At 33.6% G+C, this 21842-nt stretch overlaps 1 protein-coding gene across 4 annotated transcripts in view; it reads left to right on the top strand.

The window, feature by feature from the left end:
- The window catches only part of HDAC9 (histone deacetylase 9), a 911013-nt gene that overhangs the window by 852625 nt on the left and 36546 nt on the right, over positions 1 to 21842 (top strand). For all 4 annotated transcript variants that reach the window (XM_054496835.2, XM_063667493.1, XM_063667495.1 and 1 more), the window contains exon 23: positions 4073 to 4206. In XM_054496835.2, coding sequence (XP_054352810.1) covers positions 4073 to 4206 — 134 coding nt within the window. The remainder of the gene's footprint in view (positions 1 to 4072; positions 4207 to 21842) is intronic.

The following is a 21842-nucleotide window of genomic DNA, read 5'->3' as shown; positions in this document are numbered from 1 at the left end:
TTCAAAATGGAAGCAACCTAATTTAGTTTCAGGTTCTTATTATCTGATCATTTTATAGGCTTTCATTAAATTCTAGTGAATACATCCTGAGAATTTCTTTTCTTTTCAAACAAAAGACTATGATAATTAAAAGATCATTGGTTGCCAGGGGTTGAGGGGCAGAGAGGGAGGATGAATAGGTAAATCACAGGAAATTTTCAGGGCGGTCAACGATTCTGTCTGATAGTATATTGGTGGATACATGACATTATGCATTTGTCAACACCCACAGAATGTACAACACAAAGTGTGAACCTCAACTATACTTTAGTTAATAATAATGCATCAGTACTGGCTTATCAATCATAACAAGTGTACCAAAATAATGCAAAATGTTAATAAGGAAAGAAAGAGACTGGATATGGGAACTTGCTGTACTTCCTGCTCAGTTTTTCTGTAAATACAAAACTGCTCTAAAAAATTTATGAATTATAAAAAATTCAATTGATTTAAAAATTAAATTTTTTTGCTGTAAGTTCACAAAGCATTTAGAAAATGAAATGTTCTATTGAAACACATGTTTTTATTTATTTTTATTTACCCTACCTTTTGGCAATTGCCCCTGAAATTGGACAGATTGGATGCCATGATAATTTTTTCTAAATGTTGAATGAGAAACATTCAAATTTGGCAATATGAGACATTACATATTCTTAAACACTTTCATGTGAAAGTATCTCAAAATGCTGAATTAAATATTAAAATCATCCTTTTAAATTTATGGTTGACTTCCAAAAGATAGAAAAAGGAGAGTAAATCCTGAAGCTGTTGACTACTCTGGGGGCATCTATACCAAAATCTCCAACTGGTCAGAGTTGGAACATTAATAATCTACTGCATATTGCAAAAGAGGGTCAGAGGCTTGGGCCAAGAAGGGAAGAGAATTTAATTGGAGACCAGAACAAAGAAATAATGACAAATGGCCAACACTTTGGAAAAGAATAAATAGGAGAAAAGAAAATACTCCTAAATAAAACATCACATCTCTCTTAGCTTTTGCCACCAATAAGGGGAATTTCTGAAAGAAAGTTTCAGAGAAAGAGAGAGAAAGAATGTAAGAGAGAAAGAGAAAAAGAAGAAAGAAAAGAAAGAAAGAAAGAAAGATGCCCTGACTTTCTTCTCCATGAGAATTTGTAATAAAGTTTTAAGATCCATATTTATAATATACATGTACAAACAACAACAGCAAACTCCACAACCAGTCTTGCAATATAAGAATTTAAAATAGGTCCTAGATGGTAGTGTCCCAGATATCCAGCAAAAGGAAACAATATCACACTTGAGCCAGACTTGAAAGACAGATACCACATTCAACCCAGTGTCTTAGTTCAGGCTGCTGTATAAAAATATAATAGACTGATAGCTTATAAACAACAGAAATTTATTTCTCACAGTTCTGGTTGCTGTAAGTCTGAGATTAGCTTGCCAGCATGGTCAGGTTCTGGTCAGGGCCTTCTGGAATAAAGACTGCCAAGTAAAGACTTGGACCCTTAGAAGGCAAAAAGAGAACTAGAGGACTCTCTGGGTCCCTTTTGTAAGGGTACAAATCTAATTTACGAGGACTCTACCTAATCTGGATTAAAGAGTGCCAACTTCTCCTTGGATCCTTAGAGAGCAACAAGAGAGCTAGAGGACTCTCTCTGGTAAGGGTACTGATCTCATTCATGAGGACTCTACCTAATTACCAAAGGCTGCCTCTCAAAAACATCACATTGGAGGTTAGAATTTCCACATATAAATTTTGGGGTGTAGTCACATTCAGTCCATTGCACCAAGCTTCAAATATTTTTTCACATATAAAGTTACAATGAATACCAGCTCAAAGTACTCCACAAATTAAATAAATTAATAAAAGTTTTTTAAAAAGGGGATAATTAAGGCAGCATGAACATGAATCAGCAGAAACAACAGAGAGCAAACTAAACCGAAAGATTTCAAATGTCAGTTACAGAATATAAAATAATTGTGCTGAAAGAAATAAAAGAAGAAATAAAAACATAAACAAGGAGTTAAGAAAGTATCATAATGACCAATAAGTCACGAAATAGAACAAAATCGGAATTCTAGAGTTAAATAATACAATCACAGAAATGAAAATGTCACTAAAGATGTGATGTAGCAGATTAGAGATGTCTGAAGAGGGAAAGTCTGGAAGACAGCTCTGAATCAAAAATATACATAATGCAGGACAGAGAGATGGAAAATATGAAAGAGAACTTAAAAGAGATCAAGGAAATATTTACAGACAACGTCTACCTACATCTATGTGGAATTTCAAAATAATATAATAGAGTAAACAAACATTTTATTTCAGCAAATTTGAACAATGAAATAAAAGAAGGAAACGCCTGTCAAAATATAACTTAGAACGATATAGAAAGCAAGTGTAGTCATATAATCCCTTTAAAAATTCAATCAATACTAAAAATATTCTTCAAAGTGAACACAAGACCCTAATGGTTTCATAAGAGATTTCTCCCCAACATTCTGGCATCAGATAATAAAAACAGAGGGTCCCAACCACATCAAAATTCATTATGGCCAATACAAGAATGGAAAAGTACAGATTAACCCCATTCATGAGCATACTCAAAAAAAATCTTAAAACAAAGCATTAGCAAAACAAATCCAGGTGTGTACTAAAAAGATAATACATTATGACCAAGCTTATTTTACTTCCTGAATGCAATGATGGCTTCATATTTGAAATATTAATTAATGTAACTAACAACACTGTGAAATTATGGGGAAAAGTCTATCTGTGTAAAGAAATAATTAGATCAAATTACATTTGTAATGAAATCTCTAAGTTGAATTAGAAATAGAAAACTCCCCTCTTACACTGAATGAAACCACAATAAGATGCCATTTTTTTACCACCCACTTGGCAAATCATACCAAATGTTGGCAAGGATGTGACTTAACTGGAATTCTTACATATACTGTTTCTGAGGGTGGGGCTTGGTAATAGCCCTTTGGAAATAATCTGGCATTATTTAGCAGATTTTTAAGACTCAACAATTCTGTTTCACATGTGCATATGTGCACCAGAAGACCCGTGTAAGAATGTTCATGGCGACGTTATTTGTAATGGCAAAAAAACTGGAATTTGGTGATAACAAGAAAACCAACTCTCTGTCAATAGAAGAATGGGTAGATAACCTCTGTTGACATATAATGGCCTACTAGACAGCAAAAAAACTATAGCTACAGGCATCAACAGAGATGAGCTAACAAAATACATGAAAACAGCAAGTTGCCAAAGTGTAAAACCGTTTTTATAAAGTTCAAAAACAAGGAAAAAAAAAGGAAAGCAATGGAATTATAAACTCAGGATCCTGATCTCCCACAAGGAGGAGGATAGCTGCTGTCAGAGAGAGGCACATGGGGGTTTAAAAAGTGTTGCTAACTTAATTTTCCTTAAGTTGGAAGGTAAAAAAGCAGATATTTGTCATATTATTATATTTTATAACATGTATAGATGTTATTCATATTTTGCATTTATCAAATGTTTCATAATAAAATAATGCTTATAAAAATCTAATGTAATAGATTTTACATTACATTAGATAATGTAAATAATTATATTAGATAATGTAAATTTGTAATAGATGGCAATTTGGGGCATAGAAAACTTTTTATAATAAAGGCCAATGATAGCAACAGGAAGCATGTGGTGAGCAAATGGAAAAGTTTACCTTGTTAACACCCGCTGAATAGTATTCAGTATTTTTATCCAGATACATACAGACCATGTTATGAAAAGCAGCCCTGTGCACTGGTGAAGAGCCAGATTAGTGCCAGTCTTGGTTGTGATACTTCTTAGCTGTGGGATCTTGGGCTTTGGGTCCCTTATCTGTAAAATAGAGATAATAATATGACCTAATCCATAAAGTTATTTTGAGTATTGGATGAGTTAGCACACAGAAAATGCTTAGTAATGACTTACTCAAAATATGTGCTCAATGTTAGATTCTAGTGATCATTTTCTCTTGATTTAATACTTTGAAATGTTCTGTTTGTATTATGGTAGGTTTTGGTCATTTGACGAAGCAATTGATGACATTGGCTGATGGACGTGTGGTGTTGGCTCTGGAAGGAGGACATGATCTCACAGCCATCTGTGATGCATCAGAAGCCTGTGTAAATGCCCTTCTAGGAAATGAGGTAAAAAAGTAAAAGTACAAAAGGGCAGGGGTAAAGAATCAGGGATGTATGCATGCATACTTTTAAACTAAAAAAAATTCTGCATACTCAGAAAGCTTAACATTGCTCTTACCATTAAGAAAGAAGGTAAGCCTTAGATAAGATAAGTTTACATGTTCTCATATACTACAATGTTATCCCAGGTATAGAATCCACATAGCACTCACTCTCTTCAATCAGGTTAGCCACGGAGCTCAAAAATAAGAACATTTTGTCTACTGACCCAACCAATGAGTATGGAAACATTGAATAAGAAATAAAACTTTAAAAAATGTCTGGAGGTTTCTTGTAGGATTATGTTATTTCTGGGAAAAAAAACTATTTTAAAAATTGGTGAACTTTTTGTCACCATTTAAGAATTCTTTATGCTAAGAGATAGGTATTTCCATCTTACAGATGGTGAGAATGAGTCTCAAAAATGTTGAGAAATCCATCCAAAGTCATGCAGTCAGAATGCATTATAAGATCCAAGACATGAACATGAATCTAAATGGCCAAAGACCATTATTTTTTCTTTCACATCACATGGCTACATTGCAACATATTTTCTGACTACTCTGCAGAATTCAGATCCAGTTGCTATGAGGGTCACTTCCCGCTCATGGCAACATTTTCAACCAATTAGTTGCAATTCAGCGAATATTTCAAAGTTTCTATGTATTCATTAATATTATCCATTAATCTATTTTCTATAGTGATTATACAGTAGTGTTAGGACTATCATATGCATTTTGCCTTTCTTTTATGAATTTGCAATATGATTTTGCTTATTAGATAAACATATATTTATGTTTATCTTTTTAAAAATCTATCATTCATATCATTTTTTTAACTGTAATGCATGCCTTTGCCTGTAGTATTTATAAAACAAAATGTACCTTTTCTTCTGCACATAGAACACATAGTTCTTATTGTCATCATTATTTTACAAACCTGCAGTGTTTCCATATGATTATTTTTCATATATATTGAAGTAAAAATGTACGTTGTTAATTTGAAGAAAAAACATGAGAGAGAAAACTTAAGCACTGCTCAAGTACTTTACTCTTGTTAATTTTTTTTTTTTTTTCTGAGACAGAGTCTCGCTCTGTCGCCCAGGCTGGAGTGCAGTGGCGTGATCTCGGCTCACTGCAACCTCCGCCACCCGCGTTGAAGTGATTCTGCTGCCTCAGCCACCCAAGTAGCTGGGATTACAGGTGTGCACCATCACGCCCAGCTAATTTTTGTATTTTTAGTAGAGACGGGGTTTCACCATGTTGGCTAGGCTGGTCTCGAACTCCTGACCTCGTGATCTGCCTGCCTCGGCCTTCCAAAGTGCTAGAATTACAGGCCTGAACCACCGTGCCCGGCTGTCTTGTTAATTTTAGACAGCACAATAACTCAAAGGATGTAATTATCTAATGATTAGTGTCAACAAAGTGCTGCTGTTTCAGATCACACACAATTCAATATGTGTAAAATTTTCTAAAATGTTAGTGTCTTTCTGTGATTCCTGTAAGCCAATAATGTCAAACAGGATGTTGAGTATTTTTTTGTGGCAGTAAGGGTGTGCAAGAAGTAAATGCTATTTTTATTTTATAAGTTGATGTTGGGGTGCTTTTTTGCCCCCTAGATAACATTTTTTGTATAGTCACCTGTATTCTGAAATCACTTATTTGATTTTAAATATAGAAACATGTTACAGAAGCATAATAATATTAATATTTGCATTATAAAGGCTTATACCAGATGTGCAGATAATCAGAATAGGTTGTGGATTTGTAGCTCCACGGATAATTGACCTAGCCAGAAAGAAATGTTACCTGATTGCAAAAGCCAACTACTTTTCTGCCTATGTGGAAGGAAATCAGGGATTTTACTGGCTTTCTTTGAAAGCATGCATTCAAATGTCTCTATACTCATCATCTTTTGCTCTTAACCCAACATTTCCAATGAGGATGGAGTGATCTCCCCATCATCTCTTTCTTTAAGAAATGATTATGTTTCAGAACAGATTCAATTGTGTGGAGTTACATGTTTTTCTTAATTTATCTGTGTTTACTGTAAAGCAAAGTGTGTTTTGTACCTTGCTGCCATTCTATGCCCTTTTGACTGGGAGAACTCTGGTCATTTTAGTACACGTGCTTTTCGTGGAGATGAAATAGACTGCTTTTGTAGCGCAATTAGTGACTTTAAAATTGATGGCAATATGAGAGATTACATATTCTTAAATACTCCTATATGAAAGTATCTCGCTGGCCGGGCGCAGTGTCTCACGCCTGTAATCCCAGCACTTTGGGAGGCCGAGGCGGGCAGATCACGAGGTCAGGACATCGAGACCATCCTGGCTAACATGGTGAAACCCTGTCTCTACTAAAAACACAAAAAATTAGCCGGGCGTGGTGGCGGGCGCCTGTAGTCCCAGCTACTCCGAAGCCTGAGGCAGGAGAATGGCGTGAACCCAGGAGGCGGAGCTTGCAGTAAGCCGAGATCGCGCCACTGCACTCCAGCCTGGGCGACAGAGCGAGACTCCGTCTCAAAAAAAAAAAAAAAAAAAAAAAAAAAAAAATCTCAAAATGCTGAATTAAATATTAAAACCACCCTTTTAAATTTATGAATGACTTCCAAAAAGATAGACAAAGGAGAGTGAATACTGCAACTGTTGGCTACCTTGGAGGCATCTGTTTGAAAATCACCAATTGGTCAGAGTTTGAACATTAATAATCTACTGCATATTGCAAAAGATAGTCAGAGCCTTGGGCCTAAGAAGGAAAGGGAATTTAATTGGAGACCAGAATGCAGAAAGAATGACCATGATGTCACCTGATTTAAAGTTTGAGACCTGTGCCTTTTCTCTACATGTTTAGAAAGACCAGGCTTGAGAAAGAGAAAGGAATAAAGGTATCGCTGGACAATATTAAACCTGACCATGTGAGTGTTTAGATTGCTAAAATTTCCAGTAAGTGCTAACTGAAATGATTATTTTTGGCTATATTGACTATTGAACTTACTAATTAATATGTATGTCTTATGGTAAATTTGAGTTAGTTATTATGATGCCCTAAATACCAGCTTGTCCCTTTTGGTTGGTGATCTTCAGTTGCATAAGCACAACCTAAATTTTTTTCAATATAAACTAAAGGAAAGGAGGTTTAAATAGTGTATGCTTTTCTGTATTTTTTGCATTAAACTTTCTTGGGAACATAAATAAGAATATAGATTTCCTAGCAGATACTTTAAGGGTAACAACGAATATGGGATTATTGAATTTTTGAAAGGTAAATTTTGTTGTGTCAGGTCTATCAGTATATGGAAGAACAAAGTTAAGAAAAAGAAAGATTATTAAAAGTGAAAAATTAAAGAAAAATACAAGTGTGTTGTACATTACAATTCATTTGGAAAAAGGAAATTAAAATATAATACATAAAACACATTAAAGAATGGAGAGTTCTTCTCACTTTCATTGACAATATAATTTATAATCCAAGGCCTGGTTTTCTGTATTTTTTTTCCAGGTCAAAGATCTTTATGACTACACTGAAGTTTTAAATTTCATTCTTTTAGAAAAATAATATATAAGGCATATTGCATGTACCTTACCATTTTTTAAAAAGTGCATATATGTAGTTTTCACAGTAGTTTTATATGGTAAGCTGTAGGTAAAAAAAATACAAAAGGATGTCTTTCAGATTGCGATTTCAAATCCCAGTTTCCCTCCAAACCCTTTATTCAATGATTAATAGAGCAATTATAACTCATTATCTGGGATTTCACTTTTACAAATAACAAAATGTAGTAAAGCTTGACCTTAAAACATTGGCAGAACCCACTTTAGTTTCTCAACACTGAACATGCAATTGAACTCACATTAGAAAGGTCAAGAGGGGCCTTTCTGAGGGCCTCTGCTCTTTGTCAGATGTATTTATTCATGTGCAGAGGATTAGAATTCATAAACATTTTGCCAGTTTTTTGAATGCTATTTCTTTCCCTTGTTGTTTTTGGCCAGGCCATGTCAATACAGCAAAATTTTGCTTCTTAGGGCTTATTATCAGCAGAATAATATGTATTACATAACCCAAAGTAATTATGAAATCAGCAGGAACCGTTAGCTTTGCATCTGTGTAGACACATAGATAGGTACCAAAAAACTTGATTTTAAAAAATTTTAGTTATCTGAGTGTTGCACCCAAAACAGGCATTTTCTTTTTTTTAAATATCTTTATCATGAAAATGATCTACTTAGCAAAACATCTCTTAACTATTCTTTTAAGAAATATGTACAAGGTCAGTCAAAATAATATACTATTGGATTAAAACTAATTTGAGCATGGTACAAGAAATTCCTAGAGGCAACTGATTTTGAAGACATACCAGAAGTCCATTTTTTTCTTTTTCTTGGCAAAGTTTAGAACTTAGATTTATCAGTCCAATCAGTGCATGGTGCATATTTTTTATCTTCTTCAATGAAGCACTTAGAAACACCAGCTTGGGGTTTGCAAGAAACTGAAGTGAATATTTAAATGAGAAGAATCATTAAGTTGCTTGGAAAGGCATTAGGGATACTTGTGTCAATAACCACATAGTTTTTAGAATTCGTAATAGAAACATCTGTGAGGTTCCCAGAAAATCTGATTTTGGTAATCTGTATTTGAGCTGATTGGCAAACAGTGTCACAGTTGCTTTAAGGCCAAATTTGCCTACTGTTATGCAAAGCCAATTAGTGGCACCCCGGGTTACTTCCTCTGAAAGAAATTTTCCCAAGAGGTGAGAAAAGCTTTAAGCAGTTGCCATTCCTATGGAATCTAAAACAAAAACATTGAAAAACTTCAAGCAAGTCAAAGAAAGGAGAGGACATGTAGTAGTAGAAGCCTTGGGTAGTGAGTTGAGAACATGGCCATTAGAAGATCACCTGTCAATACTGAATAAATGATGATTTCTAAGCTTGTTAGAGGAAAAAAGCAAAACAAATTGTCATAGATCTGGAAGCTGTTGAGATTATGCTAAAGCCTCTAGTACTGCAAGTTCAGCATTTACACTTGGAGCATATAGCATGTTTTGATTTCCCTCACTCTTTTTAAAAATTTGGATTCTGATTTCTTTTTTTGTCTCTTCTTTTTTTTTCTTTTCTTTCTTTCCCTCCCTGCCTCCCTCCTGTTATTCTTCACTTCCTCACTCCCTTCAACCCTCTTTCCCTTTCTCCCTCCCTCTCTCCACTTTCTTTTTAATAACTGCTATCTCCTGTTGAGTATGCTCAGCTGCTTCTATTTGACTTGAATTTCACAAACAGTGGCTAAACTTAGTGATTGTGTTTGTTGATAATCTTTTAAAGATGACGTTTTGCTCTAAAGCTACTGAAATAGTCTCTTGAATTGACTCTAGTAAGTGTTGACAACCACCCCTGAGGTGAACTCTTGGGATGTTGTTGTCCAAGTTGCTCATCAGGGGTTTGTTTGCATTGGATTCCGAATGGGAAAGTTGTTTTGCCATCTTTTTCATCCTTTAGATTATGTATGGCTGAGGCTTAGTCCATTGGGGAATTGGTGTGAATCTGGGAAAGCTTACAAGCTCCTAAATAGTTGCCATTCATGAGTAAAGGAAGGAGGAACTGAATACAGGGACAATGTATGATATGTCAGAATAATGTTTTTCTACGGTTTTCTTTTAAACTTTGAAGGCTCTCCATACTCTGAAAGAGAATGTATGGATAATCTAAAGAGAATAAAACTGCTTGGGGAAAATATTAGTTGAAGATACTTTTCAGTGTAGTTGTGGCCTGTGATGTTGCATTTCTTATATTCAACAAGGCAGAGCCAAATTGGTTGTGTATTTTTTTTTGTTTATATGTTTTATCAAATGTCAAATGAAGTGGAGGTTGTTTGGATAATTCAAAACTCCATTATATAAATTTTCTGTATAGTCTTTAGGTTTTTCAGAGGGTGTTAAGGAGAATATGGGCCAGGGACCTGGATATTTCACAGGTTGTGGTAACCAATAAAAGAAAGCAGTTCTTTGCCATGGTGAAACAAACATGTAATGACATACATTTATCTGACCATTCGTTAGTCTTTTATTGGGCATGTATTTTGTGCCCAAAAGTTTCAATATAAGTAAAAGTAAAACAAAGTGCTTTGGGAATATAACATAAAACCATTGTTTTTAACTACAGAGATGGAGGAATATTTTAATATTTAATTGGTCTTGAATAAAAAATCATACTAATATGAGCTAATATCTAAGGAAAAGATTATCATGTAATGGGAAAGCATAGAAAAAGACATTAAGACTTCTTGGAATTGTGGATGGCTCTGTTTGGATTTGTTTGTTTTGTTTTTGGTAGAGGAGAGGTATGTTGAGTAGAATAAAAGCATATACTGAGGCTGGATCTGGGTAATGGAATATCATAAGGAATTAGAATTTCTGTGAAAAAATATGGAAGCTTTGAACAAATGAATCCCAAGCTTTGGTGTAAAACAACAACAGCAACAAAACAGCGTTTTTTTGGTTTGTTTGTTTGTTTTTTGTGGAGATGGCAGAAGCTTATAGAAGAAAACAAAGCTTACTATGAAAATAACTATTAGCAATTTTCCCAGATAATCAATAAACAAAATTATACTCTAACCACAGTATGCTGGAACTGACTGTAAATGACTTGTGAAAGCCAATTGTGTGTATCTCTGCTTAAATCTAAGTTCAATAACATCACATTAGTAGCTTGAAACAGGCCATGGTGGGAATATTTACACCACAGAAATCAGCAAATGCTACAAATTAGGACTACTTCTTGCACAGTTAGCATTTCAACATTTACCGGCACGCGACTGCTACATAATGTGAAACAGGTCTTGTTAGCAGAAAAGTCAACCTTTGGAAAAGAGTATCATACAAAATCTCTTTAATAAAACAAAAAAAAAATAAAGAAAATATTGAAAAATATAAAATTAGCAGATGAAAGGAAGAAGAGATTAAAAAAGCAAATAAAGAGAATACTAAGGCACACAAAGTGAAACAGGACTTACCAAATTTGACTGTCAAATTTAAACTTACTTGCAGAAACAAGGGCAAGTAAACAACAAGATTTTTGGCATTTAATGTGAGCCAAGCCTTCTTCATAACAATTGATATCCAAACTACGGACATTATGTTGGAAAACTACACATAGAGCCCTGAACGAACTTCCCTTCAATGTTGTTAGAACTTTAGTATGACATGCACTTTTCAACATATATAGTATTTTCCTAACTCTCCTGTGTGGTTCTAACCGTTTTCTCATTATGTTGTATATCTACAAACTTACCTTAATGATTAAACAAGAATATCAATAATCTGAATTATCCAACAAATTGCATTCATTATCCTCTTTCCAATTGACCGCTATGCCTTCTTCCACTTATTTTTAGGTTTACTTTTAATTACTTAGTTGGTGATTGCCATAGATGTTTAAATATATCATGTGCAAACTGTCCATGGTTAAGCATCATGGAAATTGTAGGATACTATTTGGGTTTGATATGGAACAGAGGCATCTTCTCATAGTCTTCCTCCTTTCATTCATTGGCTGATGTATTGTTTAACCTACATTTCTCTAAGCCATAATAGTTTTGGATAAAACTCAGTTAATAGAACAATAACTACGGTAATAATCTCAGAGTCTGGCTCACTGGTCCCTCTTACCTTATTCAAGGAATTCCTGCAATATCTCATGTGAGCTGATGACCATGACTGTTCCCTTTACCTCTTGGCCTTCCTGTTATTCTCATAAGACTTATGTCACTGCTATTGACCAGAGATATTTCTCTATTGCTGTGTTGATCTCACCCTATGTCATCCACATGTAGGTAGGATGCAGGCAGACGCAATCTGAATAATTTCAATAGTTTGTCAGTGTAGTAATTTGATTGTCAATACAATCACCCTGATTCTGATATTTCCCCCAATCTATTTGGTCAAGAATTTTAATGACTTCAAACAAATAAAATAGGTTATTTTGAGAATGACTCGTGAATCACAATATGGATAAAATTATAACCAGATTTACTTACACAATCAAATTAAACATACACAACTAATTGCAGACTTCTCTAAGACAATTATTCAAATGAGAGTTGAGTTTCCACCACCAATCCCTCCTCACTAGGGAATTGATAATCGTTCATCAGCATGGAGAGCCAGGTCTTCATTACAATCTGCTTCCCTTGTCCTCTTGGTCTTGATTATCATATTCTTCCAAAGTTCCACAATATCTTTGACCCTGACAACTGAACCCTTCATGCATTTTGTCTGAGTCGCTTTGCATGTTGCAGGAGGACTTTCAGCTTTCTTTGTAAGTGAATTTGTGGCCTTGTACCTAAGAATATAACATGTTGCTCTTATGCAAAATATATAATCTCACTTTGTTTCCTGGAAGGACAATAATACAGTGGAAAGAACATGAACTCAAGATCCAGACTTTGTTTCCCTATTCTCTTATGTCACAGTGCTTATTTTTTTTGAATTTTTAATTTTCCTAATCTGTTTTTAATGGTAAAATATAACACTTATACGGAAAACTGCAAAACACAAATGTACAACTCAATGAAATATCACAGAGATCACATATGTAACGATCAACCAAGAGATAGAGTAATGTCAGCCTGTCAAAAGACCCCACATTCCCTTTCTAACTAGTATCCCCTTTCTCTTTTCTGAAAGTAACAAATTTTCTGATTTCTAACACTATATTTTAATTTGTAGCTTTATATCCATGAAATCATATAATATATAATTCTTTTCTTACTCATTTTGCTCAACATTATGTTTGTGAGATTTGCCCATGTTGTTGCAGCTAGCTATAGTTGATTCATTTTTATTAACATATAGTATTCCATTCTATAAAAATAATTTTTAGGAAAATGTCACAGTTTATTTACATATTCTACTTTTGACAGATAAAGGGAATTTTTCCAGTTTGGGGGCTATTTTACCTAATGTTGTGATGGACATTTTATATGTGTTTCTTGGTGCACTTGTACCGACATTTTTCTTGAATATATTTCTGCAAGTGGTATTGCCGAATCCTGAAATATGCATGTGTTTAAATTTGGTGGATAGCACCAAACTGTTTTCCATAGTGGTAGTTACAATTTGTAGTCCTACCAGTAGCACACAAGTGTTTACACAGTTCTGTATCCTTCTAATACTCCATATTGTCAGTCTTAAAATCTTAGCCATTCTGTTGGATGTGTGGTAGTATATCACCATGGTTTTGATTTGCCCAGATGCTAATGCGGTAAAGCAGTTCTTCATCTATTTATTGATCGTTTGTACATACTGTTTTTGAAGTATCTATTCAAAACTTTTGTCCACCTTCATATTGTCTTTTTCCTTACTGATTTAGCAATTCTTTATAGGTTCTAGTGTTGGTTTCATGTGTTGAAATATCTTGTCTTTTCACCGTCTTAAAGGTAACCTTTGATAATTGAAAGTAACTTTTTAATGTGGTATAATTTATCAATCTTTTCCTGTAGGATTAGTTCTTTTTGTATTCTGTTTAAGTATTCTTTCTGGATTCCCAAAGTCAAGAAAAGATTATTTTTATTCTTTTCTTCCTCTTCTCTGAAAGGTTTATTTTTTGACTTCAACATTAAGATGCATAGTTCATCTGGCATAGTTCATCTGCCAATATGTATATGGCATAATATAGAGGTCAGGTTTGTTTGTTTGTTTCAATGTGAATATACAGTTGATCAAGCACCACTTATAGAAAAGACCATCCATTCAGCCGGGCACAGTGGCTCATGCCTGTAATCCCAGCACTTTGGGAGGCCAAGGTGGGCAAATTACGAGGTCAGAAGTTTGAGACCTGCCTAGCCAACATGGTGAAACCCCATCTCTACTAAAAATACAAAAATTAGCCGGGCGTAGTGGCGTGCACCTGTAATCCCAGCTACTCAGGAGGCTGAGGCTGGAGAATCGCTTGAACCCAGGAGGCAGAGGTTGCAGTGAGCCAAGATAGCACCACTGCACTCCAGCCTGGGTGACAGTACAAGACTCCATCTCAAAAAAAAAAAAAAAAAAAAAGGACCATCCATTCATTATGACTCAGTAGTCTTAACTTTATCCATGTATACATGGAGAATCTATTCTATTTCACAGGTTTCTCTCTTTTTATGTGATATTATCAGACTGTCTTAACTACTGTAGTTTTATAAAACGTCATGATATCTGGTAGAACAAATCTTTCAGTTTGTTTTTCTTCTTCAAGACAGTCTTGGCTACATTTGGCCCCCACTGCATTTTTACATAAAATTTTAGAATCAGCTTGGGTGGTTGTACAAATCACATATAAGTGGATATAAATGAATTTAGTTCACCAATTAAGACAAAGGTGATTACACTGTAATAACAGATGCTCTTTAAAGGGAAGCTTTCTGTAATATAATTATAAGGAAAGTTTGAATGAAGGAAATGAAAAAAAAATTTATCCACAAGAACTAACTGGAGGAAAATTCATGTGACCATATTAATATCAGATAAAAATGGACTTTAAGGCAAGAAAAAAGAGAAAATAGAGATCAAAAGAGATGTTTCATACTGATAAAATATTCTATGAACCAAGAAGATAAAACAATTCAAACTTTTTGTTTCTAAGACAGCATGAAAACATATTAAGTATAAATGGAAAGAACCAAATGAAAAAATAGGCAAAACCACAATCATCATAACAAATTTTAGTACACTTCTCTCAGTAACTGATGAACCATGAAGAAAATAAAAGTGAAGGGTGATGTAGAAGATTTAAACACTTGATAAACTTGCTGTAATTTAAATATATAATGGAGTATATATCCCCTAACATGACAGAATATCATTCTTTTCAAGGACATTCTTAACATTTTAAAAAATAGACCGTATATGGAGCATAAAGCCAGTTTCAATAAATTTGAACTAATTGAATTCATACATAGTATAATTTCTTACCACAGTGAGGTAATTAGAAAATCGTATATATTTTGAGATTTTAAATATACTCTAATTCATGTGTCCAAGGAAATCACAGTGAAATACTAGAAAGTATTCTGAAATAAAGCATTATGAAAATATAACATGTGAAAACTTGTGTGATATATAAAGCTGAACTTAGAGAAACATATAGTTTTAAATGTATATATTAGAAAAGAAGAAAGATTAAAATTAATGTTTAAAAGCATATATCTCATTAGAGAATCAAAGCAGCAAATTAAATGCAAAGAAACCAAAGAAGATATAAATAAAATGATAAAATAGAAAACAAGCATATAATATGTAAGATTTTTAAAGTCAGAGGTTGATTCTTTGAAATAAGTAGTAAAATTGATCAAACTCTAGTAAGACTGACCAACAAAGAAAAAGCATGCATGCCCTGCACTGGGAAAGAAAAGGGGACTTCACTACAGATTTTAATGTTATTAAAAGGATTACAAGAAAATATTAAAATAAACTTTATGTAAACATTTCAAAAATTTATGAAATGGAATATATTAAATGGAAAAATTATAATAAAAATGCAACCTTGCAAGACTGAATAAAAATACAGAAAATTTGAATGGTTCTTTAATTACTAAAAAAACTGAGTTTTTAAAACTAAATTTACCAGGAGAAAACAAAAAAACCCATAGAGCTTCACCAGGGAATTCTACCAGGAATTTAAGGAAAAAATAACACCAATCACAAACTGTTTTAGAATAAAGGAGTGGATGGTAGGAAGAATACATCACAAATAATTTTTTGAGGCCTATGTAGTACCGATACCAAAAACTTAAGAGAATATCACAAGAAAGGAATATTATAGGAGAATCTTTCTCATAGTCATAGTAGTTAAAACCCTAAATAAAATATTAGCAGTTCATTAACATCTTAAATGTTCATAAAAATTGGGTTTACTCTAGAAATATAACATATTAACTTTCCAAACTAATTCATTATAATTCATCACATTAAGACAATGAAGAAGAAATATAACTATTTCAATAAGTGTTTTAAAAGCAGCTGATAAACTACCCAATCATAATGAACAATTTTTACAAATAGGAATAAAAAATATTTATTAACTTGATAAAGGATAGCTACAAAATAAATTCCACAGTATACATCAGGTTTAAAGGTGAAATATAGAAATTATTCTTTTAAATCAAAAACAAGACAAAGACACTCTTACTGCTTCATTTCAGCATTGTTCAGGGAATCCTAGACAGTGCAATATAGTAAGAAAAAGAAAAAAGTATCAGTATTGGAGAAAAATAAATAAATCACTATTTACAGATGATTTGTAATTGAGTATGAAGAAAATCTATTAAAATATGTTCATTTAAATTATGAAGTAATATGTAAATTTAACAAAGTGGGTAGTTAATTAAAAATCAGTGAAAATTTAAAACTCACTTAAAAGGTTTAGTAAAAATTAATTATATATCTATATAACTGTCATAACTGTAGAAAATAAAAGTTTAAGAATACACTGGTTTTATGTAACCAGTTATCATTAAGGGAAACTGGGTGAAGAGTACATGGGAATTCTGTACAATGTTTGAAACTTTCCGTAAATATAAAATTACTTCAGAAAACATTTTAATAATGAGTTTATTTCACACATACATTTTTGTATCCCCACCATTTCCGTGTCTGACCACTACTATACTATATCCTATTGTAACATTTCATACATACTTAAAACCAAGCAAAGGGTGGAGTTCCATCTTAAAAAACTGAACAGACATTATGGACAACACATTCTTGGCAGTGGAACCTGGACAACATTTATCAGACACGGTGTGTAAAGTTCTCACTCTGCATTACAAAAAGACAGGTGGATATCAAATGATACAGAAATGAAATAAGACAGAATTTTTCTAACAAGCTGTTTAAACTATTAAGGAGACTTCTTGTTCCACTGCCAGAGATCTTGAATAGCCTCTTGGTCAGTCATTAGGAAGCAGTTCTTCACATAATTGATGAAATTGGTTTCCAATTTGGGAAGAGAACCACATTTTTTTGTACTTGCTTGCATTTTTGCTTTAATGTTTTCTACAGAACTAGGTCCTTTTAGTGTTTTGGGAGGGGTTTTTTTTTCCTGTTTTTTGAAGGATTCTTGACCTTTTGGTCTTGATGTTGATGGTTTTGAGTCTTTTTCAGTCTGGTTTGATTTTTGTGCATTTTTGGCTGGAGTATCTTGTATAGATTTCTTCACTGGGCTTTTTCTTCATCTTCCTCACCCTTGTCATCGTCATCTTCATCGTCATCATCATTATCTTCATCAGCAGCAAGTTTTTACTTTTTTTCTGTGGAACCTCACTACCACCTCTAGAGGCAGATCGCTTTCCAGACATACTTAAGAGCTTCACATCCTCCTCTTCATCTTCTCACTGTGCATCTTCCTCCACAGCTATTAAGTGCTGCCCATTAAGATGCACTGGCCCTGAACTATGCTTCAACTATAAGACCATAGGTGGTGGTATTTCAAAGCCCACGAGGGAAACTGTTGGCTGTACAGACATTTTCAAAGTTGCCAGTGTTACTTTTATTTGGACTGCGTTTATATTTCATTGCTTCTGCTTCAACGATGTGCAATTCATCATAGGTACCGGCTCCTGAACTGGCCATTCTTAAAGAAAACTGGTGCTCATTTTCATCATCATCCACATTAAGGTGATAATCTTTGTCAGCTTTAGTTCACAATTGAAAAGATAATTTTGAGGACTTAGAGGGCTCATGTCCACGTCCATCAAATCTTCCATGGGTTTGAGGCACCCACTTAGGTGGGAGGGAAGGCAAATGGAGATAAATGACTCCTACTCCAGAGAACAAACACACCGGACAGAATCACACCGGGATTGAAAAATTTTTAATTAAATTATAAATATACACATTTTATATATATAGTGTAAATATATACACATACATAATTTACAAAAGCATTAAACAAACCAAATACCTAGAATAAATCCATCTGAAAATATGACCCTATTCACAAAATTGTAGAATATTTTTAGAGAAGTTAACAAACATATAAATAAATTATAGAATATATTATGTTATGGATTAGAGGTCTAGGTATTGAGATGATCCCAATTCTCCTCAAATTGGGTTGAAGATTAATTTCAATGCCTTTCAAAATTTCATTCCATGTTATTGTCATTCTATTGCTTTTCCTTCCTGCTCAATTGGAAGCGACCTTTTCTCCTCTAATTATTGGCACGGCCATTCTGCCCCTACTTGCCCTGGGTCTTGGTTTCTTTTGCATTTCCCTGCATTTCTGATCTATAGAAATATCTGCCCACATGTCATGAAACCTTGCCAGTGCATAGGAGAAAATAATTGTCTGGAAATTATGCAAGAGCAGTTCACCTTAGAAAACAAAATGAATTATCACTGCTGTTCTAATTCTTCATCTTAAAACCATATCCTGATTACAGCAGGCAACCAAGAGGAAGAACCCATTTTATTTTGTCTTGTTAGCGATGGTGAGCAGAATAAAGGCCACCTCTTCATGTTATTTTTTCAATTAATTATTTCTCCATTTATTCAACATTTTAAAAATGTCTTTCATATACAGTCTCCATCTTTGTCTTTAAATGGCTCACAACAAAGTAGAGAGTGGGATAAAATGACTTTCTACTACATAATGTATTTAGTAAATGAGAATATTTGTGGGGGAAAGGGCCATAAGAGGGGAAGAAATTTGCTCTAGTAGAGAATTTGAGGAGCAGGCAATATTTGTGGTGGTCCTTGAATGCTTGGTAAGGTTTTACCAATTCAAAGAAGAATGAAAAAAATAGAATTCAAAGGAAACAGAATAGATAAAGGTACAGAAATATTAAAACACTTGGCATATTTGGGAAACATCAACACATAACAAAAACGCTAACAAGACTATTTAATAGATCGTTTGCTTGATTGATGTATACATCCATCCTCACACACCTGTTACATTTGCAAAGGCTCTGTTTAGCTTCTTTTATGTTCTGTTCTGAGTCATGCAAATAAAAAAAATCAGTGAGCTGTTTTTCATAGCTCATCAGTACAGCATAAATTTTAAAAATCTTACTCAACAGCTTCTCCAAGAATATCCCTCGCCTCGCCTCTTTCTATAGATGAATCTTAGGCAACTAAAATGATTTTTGACAATTTAAATGATCTGATTCTAAAGAACCTGGAAATTACTTATAAGATGATAATGGCCACAATTTTATGGTGTTTTAAAATAGCTACAGTACTTAGAATGTATATGGTATATGCAACTTAACAAACATCTGAATCATGTCAATACGTTATCACAACTTTCTGAAAATGATGTAGAAAAATAAATTTCCCTGTCACTGAGCCTGAAAATCTGTGTAAAGAATTGCTATGAGTAATGCTTGTGATTAAGCTTTAGATACAATTAAGCTGGATAAGAGCTTTAAGTGTCAAGAGGTTGTGTTAAAATTATCTAGTGTGTCTTATAACTCCATGATAATTACCATTATTTAAAAGAATTGCTCGACAGAAATGGCATGATGGGTGTGTACTATTTCCTACATTTGCATCTGCTTCATCTTTCTGTAACTTTTGCATACAAAAGTTGTCTTGTTTGTATAAATTACTCCTTATTTATCTTTTAATAATTTCCAGTAATGCTGATTAACCTCAATCGCCAATGTTTTTGCTGTATCTAATCACCTAAATTAAATACATAGCAAAACTTTACCACATATTCTTATTTTCTTCTCCAAATTTATTAAAAATGAATATTTATTTAATATTATTTTATTAGTTATTAAATTATGAATAATGACCAACACTCATAAATATTTATTAAGTGGATGCTTCAATCAGATGTTGTTAGTGCTTATAATTGTGAGTGATTAAATAAATAACTCTGTAGAAAAGACAACCCAATTCTGTGGTCCCGCCATACAAGATTTTAATTTTATAAAAACAGACTCTAAATGCCACTTGCCTTCTTGCCAACGGAGAGAATATTATCCATTGCATACCTACCAGAGAAAAAATAAAGAACTTACATTGAGAACTTTCTGAATTCAGCTCTGTCTGTCTGTATGTATACACTCAAAATGAAACAAATTGGGGCAATTTACTGAAGGTTAAATCCTCTAAATGACATTCAGCTAAAACATGCAGGGAAATGGTTTGGGAGGTTTAAATGATCAATTTAATTGCCTTAATTGTCTGAATTGCTTTTTAAAATAGACACAACCCTTTTGCATCTAACTGAAGATTCTAAATTGGGGGTTTAGGGGTGTTTGTATTTTACTCTCAATACTCTGAATCACGTATGCTTTCTATATAACCTGAGTCAATAAAATAGCCCAGACCTCAGTGTGCAAGAGACCAGAAGTTAGATGTTTTACATATATGATCTGCCTATAGCTTTCTTTCCAGGAGCCAGCACCTTTCAATTTGTCAGGATTTTTACCCCAAAGTCGCAGGGAAGCTTTTTGAAGAGCTAAATATGCTGACATCGCCTTGTGCTTTTGTTCTTAAATACTGGAACATAGAGTGTCATTTCAATATATTTTATTAGCAAAATATACCTGGTTTCTATTAAAAAATATTTTCTCTAAGCTCCAAGAAAGGAGTGAAAAATTATTTTAAGCAAAGTAGCCCTCTGAACCTTGTCTAATGCGTAAGAGTTTTCCAAGTAAGCTTCAGTTTATGATTCAGTAGTTCCTCTGAGTTAAGAGAGTGTTACTAGACTAACACATCCTTGAAGATACAATTTGAAATACCAGATTTTAAAAAATGATTTTAACAAGTTTCAAGAGTTTATTTCAGAACCTTGTACTGCCACAGAGCGGTGGTGGTGATTTTTTTTTTTTCCTCTCACCAAACTGTATTGTAAATAAACCTTTTGATGTTTAAAAGTTTTTCTTTGGCAGCTAAGAAAAACACTCTGGAAAGTTATAGTTAGTGAATTTACCCATGTATAAATATCCCTGAGCTAGTCTGTTATCCTGTGGCATCTGGAATAAAGGTGCTATTGTTTTAGATTTCATGATTGAAGAATAGAATAATCAATTCAGAGCGACCCTGAGGGGAAGATTCACTCACATATGCGGTGGAAACTTGTAATCCCTGTGTTTTTTTAGGTTTTCCTACAGATGAAGAGACATAGATGAGTTCATGCTTTGATGCATCTAGTGACATCGCTTCCCATTCGTGCCATATTACAGTTTGATCACCAGTTCTTATTTGAGATGATTAACCTTAACATTTCTAGGAAAACTACTTTTTTGTTAATCTTTTTGTTACTATTACTTTATTTGCTTTTTGGGTCACAATAGCTGGACAACTATTTTATTTGCAAGGGCCCTAGCCATGCGCTTTCTGCTGCAACATGCCAAACTAATCACCACAGAATTCTGAGTGATGCATTATCAGACTTAGGTCTGACAAATAGGCTCTATAAATTATTTAAAGCTTCTCTTCATTTCTTGCAAAGCAATGTTTGCTGAGCTTCTCCATGAAAAATTAGTGTAATTCCAGAAGATTATGATAGATTTGCAAGGTAGGAATTTGGCCTGTGCTTACACACAGACATCTGCGTAGTTATGAATAAAGTAGAAGTTAAATGAAACTGTACAGTTATTTTACATTTGGTTATT

This window comes from Pongo pygmaeus, chromosome 6, assembly GCF_028885625.2.
Source record: "Pongo pygmaeus isolate AG05252 chromosome 6, NHGRI_mPonPyg2-v2.0_pri, whole genome shotgun sequence".
NCBI classification, from domain to species: Eukaryota; Metazoa; Chordata; class Mammalia; order Primates; family Hominidae; genus Pongo; species Pongo pygmaeus.
The sequence above is the reverse complement of the archived record's forward strand: the minus strand, read 5'-3'. Positions and strand labels throughout refer to the sequence as shown.